The sequence below is a fragment of the Myxine glutinosa genome, chromosome 1 (genome assembly GCF_964187855.1).
Source record: "Myxine glutinosa chromosome 1, kmMyxGlut1.1, whole genome shotgun sequence".
In the NCBI taxonomy this organism is placed as follows: domain Eukaryota; kingdom Metazoa; phylum Chordata; class Myxini; order Myxiniformes; family Myxinidae; genus Myxine; species Myxine glutinosa.
In genome coordinates, this window is record NC_136261.1 from 56,191,245 (window position 1) to 56,216,601 (window position 25,357).

The window sequence follows — 25,357 nt, forward strand, 5'->3', positions numbered from 1 at the left end:
CTCCACACCCCACACACTAAACTCCCCCCACAACCCTCCCCTCCGAGACTCTCCCTCGCTCCTCCCCTCCTAGACTCCCCTCTCACCCCTCCTCCTCAAAGCATCCTCCCTGCTTCTTCCCCCTTCCAACTTTCACCTTCATCTCCCCAAACCTTCTGCCTCGCTCTTCCCCCTCCTCAAATAACACCTCACTGTGCCTCACCCAATCTCCATCAAACCTTTTGTCCGCCCCATTCTTCACTTTCTCCAAGCTATTCTGAAATATCTGAAATCTCTGACACACCTTCAACAGCTCTCCCTACCTCTTCCACATCTTACCCTACCCCTCCCCCCCCCTGTTCTGGACCCGATGCTCCCCCTTCCTCTTCATTAACGGTATGGACCTCAAACATCCGGGGCCTTCGCTCAAACTTGACTGACCTCTCCATACAGGTTGCTTCTGACAAACCAGATGTGATCTGCTTAACAGAAACTTTCCTCCTTCATGATGTCTCTGATGCCTTGGTATCTCTCCCAGGTTACTCCCTCCTCCGGTATGATAGACCTGAGCCTCGTCCTGGAGGTGGGGTTGCTATCTTTATAAAAATCTCTCTTCCTCACTCGCCCTCCACTGCCCTCTCTCCACCTCACCCCCAGGAATACCTTTGGCTACGGCTTCCCCTACGCTCCCACCTTTTGTTCATATGTGTGTTGTACCGTCCACCAAACAGCGATGACTCCATCTACATCTCACTGTCTGATAATATGGACCAACTTCTATCTACCCATCCCAATCTCTCTTCCTCATATGTGGTGATTTCAATTGTCACCATGCCAGTTGGCTGGGTGTGGGTACCTCTCTCACCAGCCATGGCTCTTCAGCAAAGGACTTCTGCGACTCACTGGGACTGACACAATCTGTCAATTTCCCGACCCGGATCTCAGTCAACGGAGCATCTTCTCTTCTGGATTTGGTTATGACAAACTTCCCTGAAAATGTCTGCTGCTCTTCTTCTGCTTCAATCGGCTCATCTGATCATGTGCTTGTCAAAGTGGACATCTCTCTGACCATTCTCAGAGAGCCTCCTCAGCGTCGACGAGTCTGGCATTTCACTCAGGCCAACTGGCACGGTCTTCAAGCAGCCATCAATCATCTGGACTGGTCTCCCATCTCTACCGCCTCTGACATCAACTCATCCTGGGAATTCTTTCAAAGTAAATTGCTCTCTCTCATGCACAGATTTATACCATCTCGTCTTCAGTTGTCATACCCTTCCTCCCGTCCATGGTACACGGAATCTTGTGGTGAGGCTGTTGCCCTGAAACAACTTGCTTTCGTCTCCTGGAAAGCAAATCCAACGGAAGGAAATCTCATTTCCTTTCACAAAGTCCGAAACAAGTGTGTGTCCACCCTCAGGAGAGCCAGGAAACAATATCTCAACATTCTCAAGACCGAACTCTCTTATCTGTCTCCCTCTTCCAAATCCTGGTGGCGTCTGGTCAAATCTGTTTCTGGTGTTTGTTCCCCCTCCATCCCCTCCCTCACCTCAAACGGCTTAACGGCTGACTCCGCACGTGAAAAAGCTGAATGCCTCAACTCTGTGTTTGCCTCTAAATCTTGTGTCCCCAACCCCATCCCTCTCTGTACCCACCGTACCCAGTCGTACCCAGCTGCTCCTGGACTCTGTGTCCTTTCCTCCTGACAAGGTGGAAAAGTTTCTGTCAACCCTCGACTCTGATTCTGCAACTGGTCCTGACGGCATCAGCCCACGGGTCCTAAAATCATGTTCTTCTGCTCTTTCACTCCCTCTTTCTGTTCTCTTCACCCTCTCTTTTGCTCAAGGTCATCTGCCATCTGCTTGGAAATCAGCCAACATCACCGGTTTGCACAAAAAAGGTGCAAAAACAGATCCCAGCAACTACAGACCAATCAGCCTTCTCCCAATTATCAACAAAGTCATGGAATCCATCATTGCTTCAGATATTAAATCTTTCCTCTTCTCCAATGGCTTGATCTCTGATCATCAATTTGGTTTCAGACCTGGTCACTCTACTCTGGACATGCTGCTTCTGCTTTCTCAACAATGGATGGAGGTCCTCAACGCCAAACAGGAAATTAGAGCTGTCTCCCTTGACATTTCACGTGCCTTCGATACGGTCTGGCACCCTGCTCTGCTCACCAAACTCTCCTCCTTTGGTATCCATGGAAATCTCCACGCATGGCTGGCGGACTTCCTCTCTGGTCGTTGTCAACGTGTGGCCCTGAATGGGTTTCTCTCATCTCATCTTCCTGTTCAGGCTGGAGTTCCCCAAGGTAGTGTTCTGGGCCCTGTGCTTTTTCTGGTCTTCATCAATGATCTCTCTGACTCTCTTGAAAATCCTCTCTATCTCTTTGCTGACGACTCTACTCTCTGTCGCTCCATTCCTCATCCCTCAGATCGGCAGTCTGCAGCCTCCTCACTCTCTGCAGACCTGGACAAAATCACAGACTGGTCAAACAAGTGGAACATGTCTTTCAATCCTGACAAATCTCACACTCTTACAATGTCTCTCCGAAAGGACCGACTGGACAACCCTCCCATCTACTTTCTCAACAATCCTCTCCAAGAAGTTCTGTCGCTCAAGCTTTTGGGTCTCACTATCTGCCATGATCTTTCTTGGGAAAACCACATTTCCAAGCTGGCCTCCAAAGCCAGTCGCCGACTGGGCATCCTCCGTCGTGCGAAGTCCTTCCTTGGCACACCTGAGCTCCTCACCACATACAAGGCTTTCAGCCGCAGCTCAATGGAATACTGTTCCCCCCTCTGGGCTGGTGCTCCTGCCTCACACCTTGCTCGGCTTCACGCTGTTGAGGCCAAAGCTTTCAGAATCATTGGAATCTCCTGCGATGTAGTCAACACCGAGGGCCTTTCACTCACTCACCGCAGGCAGGTTGGTGGTCTTTCTGTCTTCTACCGACTCCTCTCCGGCCTTGCTCCCCCAGCTCTCTCTGTGCTCTGTCCCCCCAATATTCCTTCAGGTCGCACAAGATCTGCCTGCAACCCTCTTATGGTTAAACTGCCAAAGTCTAGGCTCTCTGCTCACCTTCACTCTTTCATTCCCCTTTTCTCCCGCCTCTGGAACAAACTCCCCCACTCCCTTCAATCCCATTCACTCCTCCCTCCAGGTCTTTAAAACAGCTGTTCACCACCATCTCTTATCTTCCCCCATCGAAAACCTTGATCTTTTCTACCCCCGGTAATTCACCCCAGAGTCCTTGCAGTGTTCATATGTTTTATTCCTCTCCCACCTCCCCCCAAGTCCTCCCGATGTCCCTGATCTCAAATGTTGTGTTTGTGTCCTTCCCCCTCTTCCCCCTCTCTTTTGTGTCCTTCCCCCTCTCTCCCCATCTTGTCTGCCGGTCCCCTTGTTTTTTGTGTTTTGTGTGTCGGTTTGTCTTTTTTGTGTGATTAATGTTAGCTCTTTCACGAGCCTCGATCTTGTATACAAAAAAAAAAAAAAAAAAAAAAAAAAGAAGTGGTGTTTTCAGAGAACTTTGTTGCTATCCATTTGCAAAAGGAGAGTATTGAAATGGATAAACCTATTTATATAAGAACGACGGTTCTTGATTTATCAAAGAAATTAATGTATGATTACTTTCACAATAACTTGAAGAAGAAGTATCAAGATAATGTTGAACAACTTTATATGGATACGGATAGTTTTATTTTGGACATTAAGACGGAAGATGTTTATTCAGATATGCTTGAGGATAGTGACTCGTATGACACGAGTAATTCTAATTCGGACGATAAGTTGTTTTCCTCAAAGAATAGAAAGGTTATTGGAAAGTTTAAGGATGAATTAGGGGGAAAGGTAATGACTGAATCTGTAGGATTGAGATCTAAGGCTTATGCTTATAAATATCTTCATAATAATATTGGAAGATGTGATAAGAAGTTAAAAGGAATAAAGAAAGGTTTTATAAAAGAAGAAATAGAGTTTGAACATTATTATAATTGTTTAACTTTAAAGAAAGAGGAGTTTAGAAAAATGAATATGATAAGAAGTTATAAACATCAATTACATACGGAGGAGGTGAACAGAAAGCTCTTGGGGCTTATGATGATAAAGGGTTTATTTTAGACGATGGAATTGATTATCTCCCGTATGGGCATATAGACATAATTTAAAAAAATAAAAGAATCTGTGTGAAAATGTGTGTGAAATGAGTAATGAGTGTGAAAAAACACAGCATTCTTGATTTCAATACCATAACCCTAACCCCTATAAAATAAAATAAAACTCACTCCCACAATATCCCTAACTTATTGTGAGTAGTGTATGTGATATTAGTCATAACACCATTATCCATATTAATCTGCAGTTCTGTTTCTTCCAAGAGTAAACAATATGCGTCAACTTCTTCATTCTCTCCTCTTTCAATGTATAGGGAAGTATCCACTCGATTAGACTTTATAGTTTCCTTTTGAGCGCTCAGGTCAATCGCGAAGATTGTATATAGACTTTCAAACGCAGTCATATACAAAATGGGATCCCTATTACCGTTGCTTTCACACACCTTTTGGTAGGACTTGTAGGCTTCAGCATAATCATTTTGATCCCAATTAATTTCCAATCTATCTCGTGGGTAAAATGTTCCATCTAGAGAAACCCTAAGTTGTTTTACCTTAGCATTATCACTCAATGCATTATTCTTATCAGTAGCAGTATCTCCATCTGGTTTCTCAAAACTGAGCCATAGGTGTCGAGGCTTTCCTTCCAAAACATCAAAATTCCAATTGTAGGTAGTGTGTTCCAATTTAACATGTTGACATCTTCTTTTAAGGTACGATACATTTAGCGGGGTCTTCGAGTTAAGTCTTCTATTCAACATCTCTTCCGTTTTAAGATTAGGGGTATATTCGTTAATATACCAACACGTCATTAATAACAAATTTATTGTTACCACCGAAAGCTTTAGCAACCCCAAAAAGCAATCTATTTTCATTATCATTCTAAGCAGTTGAAATCTAATAGTCAGGTTCACTATGTCAATAAATTATATTTCGTTCAAAATCATGGTAGATGAGCAAACCTATACATTTTTTGAAAGGTTATAGCATAAGGAAACTAAAAATCAATGTTTACATTTGGAGAGATACCTGTATGGCGGCCATTTTGGATTTTCAAAATGGCCACTGTAAAATACATATTTTGTTCTATTTCTGCCTCTAATTACCCTAAAAACTTTTTAAAATATACTAAACCTATATTTTCAGGGACAAGGAATCCAATGAAAGTATCAAATTAGTGCTATGGGGAATGGTAAGACACGAATCAAAGGTTTTGAATTGCAAAATACTGTCTTTATATTCGCGATAAATTGCATAATCAAATACATGTTATCATTTTGTACAGGCAGTTAATAACATCAAAATGTGTCACAATAATTCATATCACCAAACATACACAGGCAGTCAGCAAAATCATATATACACATGCAGTCAGTATAACTTCACATCTACACAGGCAGTCAATGACAAAATATACACAGGCAGTCAATGGCATCAAACATACACGATTACAGAATATGCCATTTAGAGTTCGTCATCACTGTCCTGTGTGTCGTATCCGACAATATAGTCCGCATCGTTTTCACAGTCCGTTCCACACAAGCAAAGGTCGGTCAAATTGATTGGCAAATCGAATTGGTCGAATGGTCGATCGAATCGAATTCGATGAATCGAATCGAATCGAATCGATCGAATTGGTCGAATGGTCGATCGAAGCGATTGGTCGAATGGTCGAATTGGTCGAATGGAATTGGTCGATTGGTCGAATTGGTCGAATTGGTCGAATCGAATTGGTCGGAATTGGCAAATGTAAACATTGATTTTCAGATTTTCCATGTAATATCGTTTCCAAAAATGTATAGGTTTGCTAATCTACCATGATTTTGAATGAAAAAACATAGTGAACCTGACTATAATTTTAAGTCCATACAGAACTTTATCATAATCACAAAATCCAAACATACCCTTAAGGGGTGCTGCTATGGTAAAACTATTCTCAGCTTTTGTATCATTGTTATACATTGCCTTCCTTTGCCTATAACCATGGTCATCGTCTTTTCCCGTTGACATATCAGGAATAAAACCCTCAACAGACCCCTTACCCATTCCATCACTAAACGAATTTAGTGTATATTTCATCATTTCAGATGTACAGTCACGTGAAAAAGTAAGTACACCCCATGTAAAGTTTTGACTTTTTCAACATATTTCAACATACAGCGATTTGATCTTCATTTCAACAATATTGATAGATAAAGGTGATATAATATAACAAATATCATGAAACATTTACATTTTGTAGTCCATTGTATAATTTAAATAAACATAAATGCAAATTTTGCATGTGGAAAAAAGTACACCCCTAGATTTATCACTACTTCAAATAACTAAAATTAGAATCAGATCCACCAGCTCAGGTGCAAATGATTAGAACATCATTAGAGAGGATCTTGGAGGAACCTGTCTTATTTAAACCTCAGACATTTAGTTTGGTTTGCTCTTTGTTGTTGAAGTGTGCGGCCTCACCATGCCTAGATCAAAATAGCTCTCTGAGGCCTTCAGAAAGAAGGTTATAGATGCCTACTGTTATGGGGTCCTCACCGATCTCCTGGTCTCGGTAAACCTCCGAACCCCGCGAGGAGCCCCGGCAGAAAAAATATGTTTTCCGGTGTCAAAAACAAATCAATAGTGGAACCACACCCAAAGATTATAAATGAACAGATTGTATTAAAAGCACACAGGAAACCATACAGCAATGAAAGCAATCAGTCATACAATTAATCTCAAGATGGTACCACCTTATTAAGTAACATTAACTCACAGATCCCATTCCCAGCTCAGCAGCAGCTCGGCAGTGATCCGCGCTCCCAGTGAATGGAGCCCAACCCTTCAATGTCTCTATAACTCAACGGAGATGAGGCGAAGACGCGAAGAGGCGAGTACGGCGGTGTAGGCAAGGCATGGACCGTCACGTGGTCTAATCCAACAGCAACCTGACCGTGGGCAGGGAATCCCAAATAAGCGATCCGGATGTGCACCTTCCCCGTTCAGTCAACGAACCGCAGGGCAATCTTCCGACGCCGCTTTAGTGCACACACCTATTTCGGTAAATCACCGGATGGCGGGACCCACGGATGTGGCTAACCCAGGTTCCGCGAACGACGCGCGAGGTCCTGGTAATGGCAGCCGGCTTGTCCTCGAGCCGTCGCTGCTAGGCAAAGATTCTCCAGAATCACACCTGTACCTGGCTTCGCCGGCTTTTCCACAATTCCAGCGATCACCAATCGCTCAAGATTCCCTTCCCGGACTCAAAGTTCTCTCGCCATGTAAGCTCGCCCACGCCAGGTGCGGAGCTTCGTCAGAACCCCTCCTTTTTTCCTTTTCTTCACATCCTCCTCCTCTTCCCTCGACCTCTTCCGGCCCACTATGCCATTTCCGGTATTATTTTATCATGAGCGCTTTTAAACCTTTTAACTATAATAACCCTTTCCCTTCAACCACAATCACCAGAATACTTAGAACCAACAACAATAATCATAACAACAATCATTAGGGCCGAATCCGTAACACTACGAGTCTGGGAAGGGATTTAAAAAGATCTCCAAACAATTTGAAATCAATCATTCGACTGTCCGGAAGATCATCTACAAGTGGAGAAGATTCCAAACAACTGCCAACTTGTTCAGGCCAGGCCGCCCCAGCAAGTTCAGCCCGAGAGCAGACCGCAAGATGCTGAAAGAAGTCTCTAAGAACCCCAGAATGTCATCACGGGACCCACAGGTAGCTCTTGCCACTGTTGATGTCAAAGTGCACGAGTCTACCAATAGAAAGAGGCTGCACAAATTTGATCTACATCGGAGGTGTGCCAGGAGGAAACCTTTGCTGTCCAGAAAGAACATCAGGGCAAGACTAAAGTTTGCCAATTAACACCCAGGCAAAGACCAGCACTTCTGGAACAATGTGCTCTGGACAGATGAGTCAAAGGTCGAGCTATTTGGCCACAGTACCAGAAGACATGTTTGGCGAAAACCAAAGACAGCATTTGACCACAAGAACCTGATACCAACTGTAAAGCATGGTGGTGGAAATATTATGGTTTGGGAGCAGCTTTGCTGCATCAGGGCCTGGGCAGCTCACCATCATAGAATCCACTATGAATTCTTCATTGTACCAGAGGGTGCTTGAGGATAATGTGAGGCCATCTGTCGGAAAGTTGAAGCTCAACCGAAGGTGGACCTTGCAACATGACAATGACCCTAAACATACCAGTAAATCCACCAAGGAATGGCTGAAAAGAAAGAAATGGAGGGTTCTGGAATGGCCAAGTCAAAGTCCGGATCTAAATCCCATCGAGATGTTGTGGGGGGATTTGAAACGAGCTGTGCATGCAAGAAACCCCTCAAACATCGCACAGCTGAAAGAATTCTGCATGGAGGAGTGGGCAAAAATTTCTCCCAGTCGATGTCAGAGACTGGTGGACAGTTATAAGAAATGCCTACTTGAGGTTGTTTCTGCCAAAGGGGGCAATACCACCTATTAGAGCCAAGGGTGTACTTACTTTTTCCACATGCAAAATTTGCATTTATGTTTATTTAAATTATACAATGGACTACAAAATGTAAATGTTTCATGATATTTGTTGTATTATATCACCTTTATCTATCAATATTGTTGAAATGAAGATCAAATAGCTGTATGTTGAAATATGTTGAAAAAGTCAAAACTTTACATGGGGTGTACTTACTTTTTCACGTGACTGTAGCATAGACATAATCAACCGCTTCCACTTCTTGCATTCCAATATACAAACGAATACTATCAAACATTTTCCAGAAGAAATCATTCACGAGTGTAGTGTTTGTGTTATTCGCAGCCTTAGTGAATTTAAATTTGTACACCAAGAAACTATCGGCTAGATTCAAGTAAGTTTGTTGATTATTTATCTCAAAACTTTTTGTTCCATTCGTATTCCAATCTGTTCCGGTTAGAGCATTTACCTTGAAATAATCTTCTTTTCTAGTAGAGTTGAAAATTATAATCATATCATCCAAATCATAAATACTGTCAATTGCTTCCATTCCTTTTTTATATAACAATAAAAAATATAATAAATAAATTTATTATATTTAAGAATAATAATATAAATATTTAAAACTTTTAAAAACCCGACCCAAATAATTTAATTAATTTTTGTTTTTCTTGCGGAGTTATTGAAGTGTTACCTTTTTTAATTTCTTTGATCGCTTGTAATTTATGAGACTCCTTCTGAGCGTCTTTTATACTCTTAACAGCACCCACTACATTTCCCACGGCAGAAGAGGTTGAAGCAATTAGGTCTTTATGTTTAAGAATAGTTGAGCCAATACCTATTAGAGTATCAATTATCCTATCTCCTTTGTTTCTAAATTGATGTCCTATACCCATTTCTCTCCTAGGTTTATAGTATCCTCTTCCAAGAAACATACCTTCACCCTTATAGTATGGTGAAAGATACATACCACAGCATCTTTCGTAATTATTTTTTATTTTCTCAACTTGTGTTTTCTCACAACAACCATCGTGTTTATATTTAACTTTTTTTTCAATTTATCCACTGATTTTTTGTTCTAATCGAGAATAATTAGTATCTGGCCAAAACAATTTTTCAAAATATAATTTATCCTCTATTGAAATAGAGGTATGAAATGAAATAAAAATTCTCCGCTCAACGTTAACATAACCTCCCCTTTTTCCCCGAGTAAATATAAGACCTATTTTTCCAAATGCCAAATCCTGGAAAGTTTTCTTTATATATTGTTCACTAGTGTTAAAACTACATTCCAAAAAAAAAAACAGTTGGAAGTTCATTTATTAATAGTTTTATATTCTTTATTTCATTAACTGGTTTTTATTTACTAAAAACTTCACGTAGTTCAATTCTGATGGATATAATTTCATCATTGAAATAAATCATACGATAATCTTGATAGGTTATCTGAAAATTTACTTTACTAATGGTTTTTCCTGAGACGGGTAAATAGATGGGATTATTTGGTTCTATATTGAATTTATAACCTATTGGGGTTGAGTAAGCGGTGAATGAAAATATTGTATTTGTTTTCACTCCGTCGTTATAAGCACCATCAATCAAATCACAGTTAATCAATACCGAATTTATACCTGAGGATATGTCAATGACATTATCGCTGAAAAATATCTTATTAGTTTCAATCTTTTTGGGGGAGAAACCCAAATATGAATTCTGATTTGAATTATTGAAAATTTGAAATTGAAAATTTGAAAATTTGATTTGAAAAATTTGAAATTTGAATTTGAAAAGATTTGATTTGAAAAATATTAAAAAATTCAAATATGAAAAAAAAATATCTCTCTGAATGAATTATCAATTGTGAAATCAACTTTATAATTATTTTTAAGCCTAACAGTTGATTTCGAAGTATGTGTTTGAATATCTATTTCAATATTTTTTGGTTCATCACCTTCTTCTTTCATAAGACGATTAATTTCAGAAGATATTCGAGAAATCTCGTAAGCTCCGGGTGAAAGTTCTCTAGTTTTATATCCATTCCCTGGATTATAACTAAACTTGATATTTTTTTCTGTGATATTAAATAATGTATTATAAGTTTCTATAGACATTAACGCCGCTTCATATTCTTTTGTGGGATCAAGTTGTAATGGGTATCGGAATGAAGCCGTGTGATCACTCTTTCTAAAATCAAAATTAAGTGGTATACTTCTCATTTTATTTAACATGAGATAAAATATCTTTGTATTGACATTTATTAATTTTATTTTCCTATTCAACAACTGATCTAGAATGGCTGATGCTTCATTAAAACAATTGTTGTCTCCCACCTCCTTACTACCCAACAACAGTAATAGTATATTAACTAATTGTGATGAGTCATTTGGAAGAAAACCAACGCCGGAGCCTGAACTCATTCCAAGCTGAGTTAAATCCTGAATAATATGTTTTTCCTTCTCATTCTTCTTATATTTAACAGCAAGATAACCCTCATAACCAAGCGAGTTTAGCAACTCAATATACTCTCTATCTTCCTCATTTTTCATATTCAGCGGGTCATTAAAATATTTTGAACCACTGAGCCCGGTGTTTGTGAGAAGAAACATTAATCTGGGGGTTAATTTAACATTTGGGTGAACAAAACTCAAAAACATCAACTCATCATTATATACCAATACCTCCTCGTTAACAAGATAAAACTTTGCTGGTTCTTCTGTTGGAATGAGACCCGCTTTGGTTTTTGAACCTGTTGAATATTCATTGTTTTGAAGAGCTTCCACAACATAATCAGGAGGTTGATTTATCTCCTCAAGGTGTTGGAATGATTCTTCCCCATCTGATTTTGATGCTTCTATACTTTCAAGTTCTTGCTCCGTCATTTGACTAAAATCTTTTATCATTTGAAGTTTTTTGGGGGTATATTCCAGCGTAGAATTTTGAAATGAAACCGCTTTTTGTTCGGAAGATTTTAAAAGAGGTTTAAAAAACTTCGCTTGTTTTCTTTCAAATAATTCTTCACCCGATAGTTTCTGTCTCCGTTTCTTCTTTATCTCTTCCTGTTGTTTAACAAGTTTTGAAACTAATTGATTATATTCCTTAAATTTTCTTGCTCGTTCTTCGGCGTTCATTTTATTTATACAAAAAATTATTGGTTATTATATCATCTTCTTTAACAACAATATATTTATATTTTTCAACTGTATGTTTCATAACACCCTCAAATTCCTTTTTACTACATAATGTAGAACAATTATCCCTCCAAAAATTATTTAAAACTATTGAATTTAGTTTGAATAAAATAAAAGTATTAGCATTATTTCTTATTGAGTGACGAGGGAGTTGAAAGTATGATTGTCCGTGATAAATACAATTACAAGAAGAATGTCGCCCCCTTGTATAGTAGCTGTCCATAACTGTTTGATTTTTCTCATTAACACAATCGTCAAAGATAATGAGATTCTTTTATGTTTCATTTAAATCTTGTGGTAAAGATATATCATCCGTATTATCACTTAGAATACAAGTTATGGTCGTAGGTGATGCGAGTTTTGATTTATTTCTACCCTTTTGTGGAGTATCACAAAATAGTTGTATTAAATCTTTAATGTTGTACTTATTTAGTTTGTGTTGCCATTTAAATGAACCGATTAGATCTTTTTTTTGAAGGCCCGCATTAAAACCTTGTGATAGTAGTTGATACTCTGGTTGAAAACTTGATTTTGTGAAAATTATTAACTATTCATAATCTAAAAAGTTTGGAGTAAGGAGCATCTTTAAAAGCAAACAGGTTTTCCCACATCTGCTTGAACCAACTATTAGGCATCTTAATGAATTTGGGAGGTTATTATGATTATTAAATTTTATCTTACTTTCCCAAATGGGTAAAAAATCATCCATTTTATATATATTTGAAAATATTTATCGTTTAATCATCCAGTCTGTGTGTTATCCCTATTATAATTATGTATACATATTACAATTGACTCAACCAAACGTTTCATTGAGTTAAGTATATCTTGAAATATTTTGAAAATGGGTTCATCCATTTTATATACCCCAACAAAAAAAAAAAAGTTTTTTTTTTCATATTATATTTTATTGCATAGTATTGTAAAAGTATAACATAGATGTTATATTTCTATAATTTTAACTACAACTTACCCACAACCCATCGTATAAATTTAATTACATATTTTTTCATATTATTTATCTATGCGACGTCGCTGGTACGATCATCGTTAAACATACATGTCGCTGCTGCTCCCATAATTATATTTTGAGGTGTAAGATTGCCAATATTAATCATTAGCATGTTTGTTTTCCCAAATAGTTCTTTTTTTGTGTACTGAATCGAGGCTCGTGAAAGAGCTAACATTTATTTCACAAACAAATCAACCAGACAAACAAAATATATAAACAGAGGGAGCAGAAGACAAGATGGGGAGAGAAGGGGAAGCACACAAACACAACATTTGAGAGCAGGGAGATGTTCTGGAGGGACAGGGCTTGGGGGGAGGAGGCGTGGGGAGGGAGGTGGGGGGGGGGGGTGGGAGAAGTATAAAACAAGGACACCAAGGACTCCCAGGACAGAAGTTGGTATTTCAAAAAAGTGGATTTGGGGTGAAATTAGCGGGGGTAGAAAAGATCAAGTTTTTGGATGGGGGAAGATAAGAGATGGTGGTGAACAGCTGTTTTAAAGACCTGGAGGGAGGAGTGGGATTGAAGGGAGTGGGGGAGTTTGTTCCAGAGGTGGGAGAAAAGAGGAATGAAGGAGTGAAGGTGAGCAGAGAGTCTTGATTTTGGCAGTTTAACCATAAGAGGGTTGCAGGCAGATCTTGTGTGACCTGTAGGAATACTTGGGGGACAGAGCCCAGAGAGAGCTGGGGGGGCAAGGCCAGAGAGGAGTCGGTAGAAGACGGAAAGACCACCAACCTGCCTGCGGTGAGTGAGTGAGTGAAAGGCCCTTGGAGTTAGCTTCATCGCGGGAGATTCCAATGATTCTGAACGCTTTGGTTTCAACAGCGTGAAGACGAGCTAGATGTGAGGCAGGAGCACCAACCCAGAGGGGAGAGCAGTATTTCATTGAGCTGCGAATGAAAGCCTTGTATGTGGTGAGGAGCTCAGGTGTGCCAAGGAAGGACTTCGCACGACGGAGGATGCCCAGTCGGCGACTGGCTTTGGAGGCCAGATTTGAAATGTGGTTTTCCCAGGAAAGTTCATGGCAGATAGTGAGACCCAAAAGCTTGAGTGACAGAACTTCTTGGAGAGGATTATTCAGAAAGTGGATGAGAGGGTTGTCCAGTCGGTATTTTCGGAGAGACATCGTAAGAGTGTGAGATTTGTCAGAATTGAAAGACATGTTCCACTTGTTTGCCCAGTCTGTGATTTTGTCCAGGTCTGCAGAGAGTGAGGAGGCTGCAGACTGCCGATCTGAGGAATGAGGAATGGAGCGACAGAGAGTAGAGTCATCAGGAAAGAGATAGAGAGGATTTTCAAGAGAGTCAGAGAGATCATTGATTAAGACCAGAAAAAGCACAGGGCCCAGAACACTGCCTTGGGGAACTCCAGCCTGAACAGGAAGAGGAGATGAGAGAAACCCATTCAGGGCCACACGTTGACTACGACTAGAGAGGAGGTCCGCCAGCCATGCGTGGAGATTTCCATGGATACCAAAGGAGGAGAGTTTGGTGAGCAGAGCCGGGTGCCAGACCGTATCGAAGGCACGTGATATGTCAAGGGAGAGAGCTCTAATTTCCTGTTTGGCATTGAGGACCTCCATCCATTGTTGAGAAAGCAGAAGCAGCATGTCCAGCCCATTGTTGAGAAAGCAGAAGCAGCATGTTCTTGAACAACATCATTTACTTTCAATTGAATGGATGGACCCGCACCATGGATAAAAACATTTGATATCTCAATAGCGCAAACAACTTTACATTTTGCACCCATCAATTTCTCTGGTTCGATACGATGATCTTCGATGCATGATTCTTTGCTGATTTTGTTATCGTAAAACGAAGTTAGCATTTCAGGAGGTTTGCCCTCTTCCCTACACTTTTCGTATTTGATTAAAAGTTTAGGATACATTGTTGGTGGGATGCCCTCAATAGGAATTTCTCCATCACGTTTCCGATAAAATATACAAACTTGACATTTAATATGGCATTTTTTTTTTTTCTTGACTTGGGTTTACTTTCTTAACTCAGTATATCAATCTGGTGAGTTTCTTTTACACTTTGGTGATTTATTTGTTAAAATAACCATGTCACTGATTGTCTGTCGCAGCAAGAAGTCAACAACAGGATTTTATCACAGGTGGCGTGACAAAATGTACGGACAGGTGCATTTGATGATTGGCTTCACAGTCGGGTATACAAGGGTTGTTGCGTTCTGTATTAGTGGAAAACAACTGCTGCACGTCTCCAAACGTTATTGCTGCTTCCTCTGGAGATGGTCCGTCAACTCAACAATGCTGTTCGTCATGGAGTGGTGGCTTTACGAAATTACGGCATGAAACAGCGTGCTATTGCTCGGCAGTATGGCATCACTCAAGGTCAGGTGTCAAAGATCCTGAAACGAAATGCTCAGAGGGGTGTCCCTACTCCAATACCGAGGCCAGGACGTCCCCGCAGAACCACAAGGAGGGATGGTCGCCAGCTGCACCGGTTAGTCCGCAATAGCCGTACCAAGTCAGCTAATCGGCATAGGGCTGAGTGGCAGCAACTGACAAATGTGCCTGTATCCAGAAGGCTAGTCAACCAACGACTGGTTCAAGCAGGCTATCGTGCCAGGTGTCCCCTGAGAAAGCCACGCCTGACCAGACAACACCGCCAGCGCCGATTGCAGTGGGCCAGAGAGCACCGTCAATGGCAGCCAGGACACTGGAATCACGTGATCTTCAGTGACAAGTCTAGATTTCTGGTCTATCGTCAAGATGGCCACGTCCGAATGCGCAGACAAGTGCATGAAGCCTTCAACAAAGATTGTGTAGTGCCAAGAGTCCAAGCTGGAGGTGGTGGGGTGACCGTTTGGGCTGCTTTTCATGCAGGGGGCAAAACTGACCTTGTTGTTCTGAATGGAAACCTGAACCAGTTCAAGTACAGGGCCATTCTGGAAGAAACATTGCTTACATTTGCTCGTGCAGCCTTTCGAGGAAACTTTGTCTTCCAAGATGACAATGCACGGCCTCATCGTGCTCGCATGATCCAACACTTTCTTGCTGACCGTGGTGTAGAGCATATGGAGTGGCCTGCCATGTCCCCGGATATGAATCCGATAGAGAACTTGTGGGCAGAATTAACGCATCAAATCGACCACTTGGACCAGCAGCCGACCTCTGTGCGTGAATTGCAGCAGGCTATTGTCACTGCATGGCAAGCGATTCCTGTCCAAACATTGGCAAATCTCGTGAACAGCATGCCTCAATGTGTACGTGCTCTCCTGAATGCTCGTGGGGGTTACACGAAGTACTGAACTGTAATTTTACTGTCCGTAATCCCAGTCGTAATTTAACTTTTGTTTTTGTTTAAAAAAAATTTGGCTTATGTGCAAAATAAAGAGATACTTCTGGAAAACGTACAGAAGTTTAACACAGTACTGTCCATGAATTGAGTTCGATATCAGTTTACATCACTTTCAAGGATTAATTTATTTGTTTCGAAATGTCAAATGTGGTTTTTGTTTCTTTTAAAGGTCACATTAACAAAATCTAGAATAATTTCAACATAATTCCAATGAACTTTTGGTTCTAAGTCATCTTGAAAAGTAAGTTCACCCCCACAAAAAAAAATATTCCATATTAAATGCCAAGTCTGTATTAAGTCCATTAACAAAGGCTTTAAACGTGTTCTTTTCCTTTTTCATCTTTTCAATAACATCGTCTCTCATCAGATGTGTTTTAAAGGCGCTAAGAATTTCTTCAAACACTTCTATTGTTTTTGCTTCCTCCATCGTCATGGGCATTTGTGAATTATGCATAACAAGAGTCAACGAATATGATTCAACTCTACGGTTCTTCGCATTATTTACATTCGCCTTAATACCCCACGAAAACAACGTTGGTGTTTCGATAAACAGTTTTCTAATACCACTTTGTGCGTGAGTATGATCGTAATTATATTTAATCATAATACGGTGATAAATAATTCCATTGTTGTTGTAATACTTTGGTTTTTCAAAGATAATATTTTTAATATCAAAATCAAGATAAGTTAATGATATATATATATATATATATATATATATATATATATATATATATATATATTTTATAGTTCTCACCCTTTAAGTTAAAATTTCAATTTTTTTAGAATTTTTTGGATTTTTTTTTACTTAAAGGAATAATTTCTAATATACAAGGGGTGGGGGTTCCTATATAGCGACTGATTGCATTACCCATGGTTAGCCTGGGTTTTTGCGTACCCGCTGTAGGAATTCACATTCACAATCACAAACATTCACAAATATTCATAAATGTTCGCAAACTTGCAATATGTTGTTCCTAAAATATTTTTTTAACCATGTGGTAAAAAAATTGGTTTTTAAAATTATTTAATTATTTTAGAATAAATTGAAAATTTGTGAAAATCGAGAAAATCGTGAAAATCGGAAATTTTGATTTTGTTTTTTGATTTTTTTGAACATAAAAAAAAAAAAATTGGCGGTTCTGCCCCAAAAAGAGGAAGTGCACCAGCTCTCTCATTTTATATCTACTCCTAACCCTGCTTTTCGCTTTGCGAGTGCAGGGTAACAATACATTGTACACACACAATGGCAGTTTCACAATAGTCCAACTATGTAATGCCGTATGAGTGATTAACTCAAAACAGAGATTTAACAGTGCTATCAAAAAGCAAAATGATATCGTACTACTACTATACTATGACAAATCGACCATACATGTGCACTTGCCTCTGAGCACTTTAGCCTGGGTTTGAATCTCGGCACAGCTATAAGCTGTCTTCCTGGTGTTTTGCATGCATGGTGAGGCATCAATGTATGTGCCGGTCCCTTGGATGGATAGTAAGCTAGGGGTTCCATTTACTCGCATTAATTGGGGGACATTAAATATCCCACGGTGTCCTTCACAAAGAGGAGGTGAGCTTTGGCTGACACCTTGACCAAATCCCAAAGTCTGCATAAGTATCCTACGTCGGAGTGGCGGCCCGTCCCAGATTGAATAGAGCATGGTGCATCAGAATAAGACTAACCACCATTACTACTAACTTCTTTGATGGCCCCAGATGTTCTGACCTTTTTGTGTGTTTAACAGTGGAAAGTTTTGGGCTCAGGTGTTTCACAAAATGGCTGCCCCGGCCTGGTGTTCGACTGGAGGTTGGAGGAAGAGTTTGTAATTCGCTCAGGGTGCCGGCAATAACTTGCCACCTCTTTGTGAAAGACACTATGGGATCTTTAAGGCCTCAACAATTACCAGTGCTGACAAATTAACATCCATCTGATAGATGCGCACCCATCGATGCATTGCTCTGTATGAGAAACATAATGACAGATTACAGATTGGTCGATTCACACCCAGGCGATATAACAATAGGTTATCTCACCAGCTCTGCAAATGATGTTAATTATAATTAAATAGTTTCTCCATCAAAGCTCTTTTATGCAGTGAAAATTATACTTGACATTCCAAGTGTCTTGAGAAATATTCCTTTTAAAAACGTCACTTAGAGTAGAAACAAGTACAAAAAGTTTTAATTAAAACAAAAGCCGCGTCGATGTTACACAATGCCTAGATGCAGCTGTGCCTATAACGTCGATATTATAGGCACAGGACATTCCTATTGATTCGATTACTTGATGTTATTTTTGTGCAAAGTGAAAATATATCTCGGCAATTTCCCGTGTGTGGCGACAAATTTTTAATATATCTCGGCATTTTCCCATCTGTTATTTCAGGCGGTGTATGACTGACCATGCCGCGATTTAAAAAAATATATATCTCGGCAATTTCCCGTGTGTGGCGACACGTGAACGAAGCTATGCTCCTCTCTCCACATTATTGTGACGACGTATAAATTAAATATTTCATCGTGACGATTGTCATCAAATGGACGAATTTTAAATATATCTCGGCATTTTCCCGTCTGTTATTTCGGGCGGTGTATGACTGACCATGCCGCGATTTAAACAAAATATATCTCAATGGACTTGAAGTTACAGGCCTTTGAGAATTCATTTCGTTCTATAAAGGGCAACTTCCATCGGATTTTCTTCACGTTTTTTTTCAACCGAGTATAAAACTATGTTAGCGACTGTGAAAAATGAAATGATATATCGAATTTGATTTGAAAGAAAACTGTGTGAGAGAGTAAGACACCACGGGCCTACGAAACAGGCCTCAAAGCTATGCGAGTTAATAAAATGGTGGATATTTGTTTATATGAAGCCTCTCCCACAATGGGTGGAGCTATGGTTCCCAGAATGGGTGGAGCTTTGAGGTTTTGTCTTCTCTGCAAGAACAACAACAACAACAAGAAGAAGAACAAGAAGAAGAACAACAACAACAGCAGAGGGCACTCTATGAGCAGCGTCTGCGACGCGGCTAACAAGATTCGTACATTTTATCAATTCATGAAATAAAAGACCAGTGTGTGGTCGTGTTCCAATTTTGAAACTATGAAATACAGGTCAATGTAAATATATAACACCATAAAAAGCATGTTTCATCTCTATGGACACAGAGGACTACTGAATTTAAAGTTTAATAAAACCTTAACTTGGCAGAATTTGAGAAAAGTATTTACATTGGTGGAACCAACAGCTGCTTCGGTGTCCCAGTCCCAGTCTCCAACAGGCATATCAGTCTCATAACCGTAGAAGTTCATCAGCTCATCAAATGGCATGTCATTCTAAGGGAATGTGGGAATTAGGGAAGTCATCATTATAATTATGAACATCAGCATCATGTAACATGTAGGTATACAGTTCTGCGAAAGCAGTTTCTTTCGCTGGGGTTGCAATCCGGGACAAGACACCACAACCGTCGTAGGATAATCGAATGAGGGTGCAGTAATTGTTACTTTGGCCAGAGTGTCGATGATAGCTCACCTACTCTTCGCAAGAGGATATTGTGGGATCTTTAACATCCACCAACTAGAGAGTTCATAGGACATGATACTACATGCAGCTTTCAAGTCTAATACTTCATTTTAATAAAATAATAATTTTAAAGATCGTTAAAAAAATCTGTAAGTTCAGCGCTTCTGAAGCAGTCTTCCAGACATCACTTTTCTACCCTCGTTAACCCATCCCAGTCCCTCCTTTTTCCAAATTTCCAGTTTTTCTTCCTGAGAGTTTCCTTCTGTATTCATCTTGTCCACGCCATGCATTTTTTCTCATGCTCTCATTACCCTCCGCACCCATTGTTTGTACAACAAGTCTGCCTCTATGTTGGTCTTCAACTCTGCTGTTGGTGTTTTCCCTCCTTGCTCAACTGCTCCTTTTGTTCTGTTGCGTGCTGATCCATTCTGTGTTTTACCTTTTCCACTAGCCTAGACTTTGTGTTCGAAAAAATAAAAAAATAAACTGACCAAACAGGCGGCCGAAAGGCAGACGAAGAGGAAGCACACACCTTTACGGCAGGAAAAGTACTTTAACACAAACTCCAACGATACCAGAAACAAACCGTTAAGTCAAGGAGAAACAGTCGAGGACTTGAGCTGGCACAAGCATGTCTATGCTGCATGAAAATCTGTCGTGCAGATAGGCGCGGTGCAGGACGAAGGTGCGACTCTGGGCAGGAGACGAAAGGATGGCGATGAGATGGCATTCACTCTGTCTACCAAACTGGTCCTTTGTGGGGAACGACGAAGCAGAGAGAGATAATTTATACCAGTCCGATCCCAACCTTCACCTGGCCGCACATGTGCAGACGCAAATTTTTTAAGCCCCAAGGATTGCCATCTCGTCCTGTCATTGGCTGCTCACTGCTACTGAGCGGTGCTGCCTTCTTGGCCATCCCACCCTACAGGGTGGCCCTTCGTAAAAGTATTCCGTCCTCAAACAGGACCCTCTGCAACTTACTGCACCACCATGGCCGGCTGTCATTGGCCGAACTGCCTGTGATGATGTCCATTTAAGTGCATAGCGCTATCCTGGTTCCTTTGTGCCAAAGTTCTCCACCTGGCCTCACTTGGGGCAGGAGATTTTACACAATACAACTGTACACTATTCTGCCCTTAGGTATATAATCACTGGCCATGTCAGTGCACATATTACATACAACTTATCCCTGACAGATCGGATGCAGACCAAGCTATTCTTACCACAATCTAGCTGTGGATCCCCCCCTTCCACTTAGCAATATTTTTTATATTAAACAGTCCACATTAAGGGATAATAAATGTCAATTAATGGTCATTGATTTGGTTACTTGCACAATTTCCAATGCATAATCAATCAATGACAACAGGCGTGCATTGTCACCTCGAAAGCTGGGTTATGCCATGTTGTGCTTTGAGCTGGAGACGCCAAATCCTTCATGGTCACGAACTTTGTGTGGCACTGTACAGGCTCACCCAGCCTGACAAAGCAGGCAGTGGGTGAAAATACTAGTGGTGAAAAAGGTGGAAAAGCAGAAAAGAAGTGTATTGAAAACACAAAAAAGTAGTTGCATATGCAAGTAGTGTGATCAACATCAAATTCTGGATGGGACAAACATGAATAACAAAAGTATATATTTTGTGAATTTTTGATCAATGGTTTGCATTCAAACTTAAGCACTTGTAGGGTTTTATAAAGGAAAGATATTACCTGCCAAAACTGATAAAGGGATGGGAGACTGATAGCTAAAGTCAAAAAGGAAAGAGCGAGTTTAATTTCAATGATAGGAAAATTATATAAAACCATAGGTGACCTAGTTGGCCAGTACTTAAAAGCTTAATGTGATTTAGGGCATTCACCATGGGTTTCTGAAGGGTATATCATGCCCAACACATTTGTGAGAGATTATTGGAACTACAACTCCATGAGTCAGCAAAGCTCAAGTAGTAGCATGGTTACCATTGAACTGTAATCGAGGCTTAATCCTCGATGAGATTGAATTCAACTAAGAATTGCAGTCAGCAAAATGTGCTGAATCTCGGAACAGTAATGACAAGCGTTATGCCTAGGTCCCCCGTCGGTGAAGTGATGTGAGTTGACAAAGTGGAAGACGCAGGAATCATGGAAGAGTCGATAATATTTGCGAGTGGGTTGGAGACACACCCACACACCAGATTAGAAGTTAGTAGTTCGTTTATTTTTCAAGATATTCCGCTCACATGGTTCAGACATATATGGTGGCGGCCATCTTGGATTTTGACGTGGCGACCCAATTTTCAATGGCGTTCTTCCTTATGCCTAGGTGCACCCACACACCAGATTAGAAGTTGGTACTTCGCTTATTTTTCAAGATATTCCGCTCACAAGGTTCAGACATACATGGCGGTGGCCATCTTGGATTTTGACGTGGCGAAGCAATTTTCAATAGCGTTCTTCCTTTTGCCGAGATACACCCACACACCAGATTAGAAGTTGGTACTTCGCTTATTTTTCAAGATATTCTGCTCACAAGGTTCAGACATACATGGCGGCGGCCATCTTGGATTTTGACGTGGCGATGCAATTTTCAAGAGTATTCTTCCTTATGCCTAGATACACCCACACACCAGATTAGAAGTTGGTACTGAAGGAGCTGCGCTCCAACGCGAGTCGAAAGAATTGACGCGACCAAAGACGGAATTCGTCCGAGTTGCTTTATTGAAACAAAACAGCTCAGGTATTCTGACAAGCCCGTTTATCGGGCAGCAATATATATACACATTTATGCCGGGGCGTTTGCCCGGGAAAACCGAGACCGGGCATGCCCGGGTGTCAAGGGCGAGTCCTGGAAAGGCGAGTCTGGACATGCCCGGGCGTCCTGGACACGGCCTGGCAAGTCGAGGCTGGGCGTGCCCGAGCGCTCTGGGCGAGCCCTGGAAAGGCGAGAGTGGGCATGCCCGGACGCTCTGGGCGAGCCCTGGAAAGGCGAGTCTGGACATGCCCGGGCGTCCTGGACACGGCCTGGCAAGTCGAGGCTGGGCGTGCCCGGGCGCTCTGGGCGAGCCCTGGAAAGGCGAGAGCGGGCATGCCCGGGAAAGACGAGACCGGGCGTGCCCGGGAGGTCCGGGCGTGCCCGGGAACAGCGAGTCCGGGCATGCCCAGGAGAGGCGCGTCTGGGCCCGTCCGGACGAGCCCGGCATGGCGATCGCGCCCTGGCCGCGTCCTGGCAGGTGCAAGGCGATTGTGTACATTCAGCGGGAACCGCTACACACGCCCCTCCAGAATCGACCTGCACCGGCAGGGTCAATTTAAGGGGGGTCCGGATGACCCGGCCAAAGCGACCCCTGGAGGGTCGTGGGGGGGGGGGGTCCGATCTGGTGGTGGGTGGTCGAGCGGGGGGAACTGTGGACGGGGGACGGCCTCGCCGCGGAGGAAGGGCCAACCGTGGTGGTCGGTCGACGTCCACGTGCGCTGGTTTGAGGGGGTCCACAGAGATCCGGTCCGACCGGCCGCCGACGTCGACGACGAAGGACTTGTCGCCCCGTCGTAGGACCCGGAAGGGCCCGTCGTACGGCGGCCGGAGTGGCCCCCGGTGCGCGTCATGACGCACAAAGACGTACTCCGCTGTGCGAAGCGCCGGGGGGACGTAGGACTGGGGGCCACCGTGGCGGAACGTTGGCACGGGGGCAAATCGTTGGGCGGCCTCCTGGAGGTCCGAGCGCTGGTGTGCGGCGGACCAGGGACTGGTAGCGTCGGGAACGAACTCGCCCGGGACGCGGAGCGGCTGGCCGTAGACGAGCTCGGCGGCGGACGCCCGGAGGTCCTCCTTGGGGGCCGTGCGGAGGCCCAAAAGGACCCACGGCAGCCGGTCGGTCCAACCGTCGTCCTGAAGGCCGGCCATGAGTGCAGCCTTCATGGAGCGGTGAAAGCGCTCGCACAACCCGTTGGCTTGGGGGTGGTAGGCCGTGGTGCGGTGCAGCGTGACCCCCAACGAGCGGGCGACTGCGCCCCAAAGTTCGGACGTGAACTGTGGGCCGCGGTCGGACGAGATGTCCGCCGGTGCGCCGAAGCGCGCGACCCAGGTGGCGCTGAACGCCTGCGCCATGTCAGCGGTGGTGGTGGAGGTGAGGGGCACGGCCTCCGGCCACCTGGTGGTCCTGTCCACCATGGTGAGCAGGTGGGTGAACCCCCGCGATGGGGGCAGGGGACCCACCAGGTCCACGTGGACGTGGTCGAAACGCCGTGCAGGCACGGTGAAAGGTGCCAGCGGGGCCTGGGTGTGGCGGTGGACCTTGGCCCGCTGGCAGGCCGTGCAGGCGTTGGCCCAGTCGCGGACGTTCCGTTGAAGGCCGTGCCAGACGAAACGCGCCGACACCAGCTTCTGAGAAGCTTTCCGGCCCGGGTGAGAAAGGCCGTGGATGGAGGCAAAGATGCGGCGCTGCCAGGAAACGGGCACGATGGGGCGAGGCTGGCCCTGGGAGACGTCGCAGAGCAGGACGGTGCCCGCGAAGGGGATGTCGGCCAGGCGGAGGCCCGTGTCCGCCGCCCGGAGGGCCTGCACCGAGGTGTCGGTGGTCTGGTCAGCCGCCATGAGCGCGAAGTCCACGCCGAGGTGGACTGCGTTCGCGCTGGCCCGAGAAAGACAGTCGGCCACGGCGTTGTCTTTGCCGGCGACGTGCCGGATGTCCGTGGTGAATTCCGACACGGCGGAGAGGTGGCGCTGCTGGCAGGCCGACCACGGCTCCGTGACTTTGGCCATTGCGTAGACCAACGGCTTGTGGTCGACGAAAGCCGTGAATGGGCGGCCCTCCAGGAGGTGTCGGAAATGGCGAACGGCCAGGAATAGACCGAGCAGCTCACGGTCGAACGTGCTGTATTTTAACTCGTTCGGCCGGAGTTGCCGGCTGAAAAAAGCGAGTGGCTGCCAAACCCCGTCCACCCATTGTTCATGGACGGCGCCCACCACATAGTTGGAGGCGTCCGTAGTGAGGGCGATGGGAGCGTTGAGCACCGGGTGAGCCAGCAGCGTTGCGTCGGCGAGGGCCCGTTTTGCACTCGCGAAGGCCGCGTCCATGGCCGCGGACCAAACGATGTCATGCTTGGCCGGCTTGCCCCGGAGGGCCTCGTAAAGGGGCCGCATGAGCTGAGCAGCGCGGGGCACGAATCGGTGATGAAAATTCACCATGCCGAGGAACTCTTGTAGGGCCTTGATGGAACGGGGACGCGGGAACGTGGTGATGGCCTCGACCTTGGTCGGCAGCGGCACGGCCCCGGTCTTGGTGAAGCGGTGGCCCAAAAAGTCAACGGTCGTCGTGCCGAAGTGGCATTTGGCCGGGTTGACAATTAAGCCGTGCTCGCTGAGGCGACCGAACAGTGTTCGGAGGTGCTCGGCACGGGACGTGCTGGCGACGAGGATGTCGTCCAGATAGACGAAAAGAAATGGCAGGTCGCGCAGCACGCCATCCATTAAGTGCTGGAACGCCTGGGCCGCGTTCTTGAGGCCAAACGGCATCCTCAAAAATTCGAACAGGCCGAACGGCGTGATAACGGCCGTCTTCGGGACGTCGGCCGCCCGGACAGGTACCTGGTGGTATCCCCGTATCAGGTCAATTTTGGAAAATATGACCCGTCCCGCCAAACGGGCGGAAAAGTCCTGCATGTGCAGGATCGGGTACCTGTCGGGGGTGGTAGCGTCGTTGAGGCGGCGGTAGTCGCCACACGGGCGCCATCCACCCCCCGGCTTTGGCACGATGTGCAGTAG

General features: G+C 43.6%; 1 protein-coding gene across 3 annotated transcripts in view; it reads right to left on the minus strand.

Annotated features, from left to right (window-relative positions):
• LOC137424367 (mesoderm induction early response protein 2) overlaps positions 1–25,357 on the minus strand; it is a 146,373-nt gene that overhangs the window by 59,339 nt on the left and 61,677 nt on the right. The window contains exons 3-4 of one of the 3 annotated variants that reach the window (XM_068111761.2): positions 21,001–21,125; positions 19,320–19,424 (exon numbers count right to left, since the gene is read on the minus strand). In XM_068111761.2, the coding sequence (XP_067967862.1) occupies positions 19,320–19,424; positions 21,001–21,125 (230 nt within the window). The remainder of the gene's footprint in view (positions 1–19,319; positions 19,425–21,000; positions 21,126–25,357) is intronic. The other 2 variants (XM_068111770.2, XM_078772146.1) reach the window with 2 other exon arrangements.